Genomic DNA, 1063 nt, shown 5'->3' on the forward strand with positions numbered 1-1063 from the left:
TATATATATATATATAAACATTTCCGTCTGGACACAGCGGTGCCTTGATTATATGTGGTCACATGACACATCACAGTCCACAGTGAAAGAAAAGAAGAAAAACTTGGTTAAAGCTGCGGAAATCTGTTTAAATCTGACATGTGAAGGTTCCCTCACCACAATGGAACAAAAATATTTTTAAACTGAAAAAGTGATGTGATGTTGAAACTGACTGGGAAAAAAGAAGTTGTCCAAATATTCACACAGTGGAAGTAAGAATAATAGCGTTGGTCAATTGTTACCACAGTTTGCATGTTAGTCAGCTGGCATGTTCGACCTTTGTAGCATTCCAACTGTAAACGTATGAACCGTGAGGTTGACCTGAGGATGGTGGTGGTAACGTGTGGCTGTTCTCCTCCACAGCCACCATGATGTCAGGAGTGACATCAGCCTCAGGAGTCCAGGTGATCGACTCTCCTCTGCTGACTCGGCAGATCCAAGCTCAGAGACTTTGCATCAAACAACTGAAGAACGAGAACAACAGGCTAAAGGTACTGCTCAGAACAACACAGACACACACAAAATCACCAACATTTGGTGGAGTTTTTTGGAATTCTCAGTGAGGACCTGAAAAATGTCCTCACTATAGAATCTTTTACAAAAAGGTACCCACAAGTATGGTTGCACCAGAAACACTGTTTTTTTTTACACACTCAGAATAGGAGAAACAAACACTGTGCTACTGTTTTCTATGAATGTAACATGAAGTTTGTCTTAAATAGTTAAGATATTAAGAAGTAATTGAGTGATTGAATCAGAACCTTTCTAGTCTGTGTCACGTGACCTTATTATTTCCCACTGCTTCAGGCTGAGAAGATGAGAGCTCAGCTCTCCTCTCTGCCTCCGCTCCACGTGACCAAACTTCCTTCTAGAGATGGACGTCCTGAAGTTCTCTCCAGCGCCCTCTACCGCAAAACTAACCAGCTTCTGGAGACTCTGCTGCAGATGAGTGCTAACGTCAAGGTTGTGGACATCACTGGGAAATCTCCAGGTAAGGACAATATCATTTTAGTCATTTTTGAGA

General features: G+C 41.9%; 1 protein-coding gene across 1 annotated transcript in view; it reads left to right on the forward strand.

The window, feature by feature from the left end:
• dctn1b (dynactin 1b) overlaps positions 1 to 1063 on the forward strand; it is a 25225-nt gene that overhangs the window by 21238 nt on the left and 2924 nt on the right. Inside the window, exons 28-29 of the mRNA XM_025060336.1 lie at positions 403 to 530; positions 847 to 1050. Of these exons, the coding sequence (XP_024916104.1) occupies positions 403 to 530; positions 847 to 1050 (332 nt within the window). The remainder of the gene's footprint in view (positions 1 to 402; positions 531 to 846; positions 1051 to 1063) is intronic.

Source organism: Cynoglossus semilaevis, chromosome 1 (assembly GCF_000523025.1).
Source record: "Cynoglossus semilaevis isolate Cse_v1.0 chromosome 1, Cse_v1.0, whole genome shotgun sequence".
Classification (NCBI taxonomy): Eukaryota; Metazoa; Chordata; class Actinopteri; order Pleuronectiformes; family Cynoglossidae; genus Cynoglossus; species Cynoglossus semilaevis.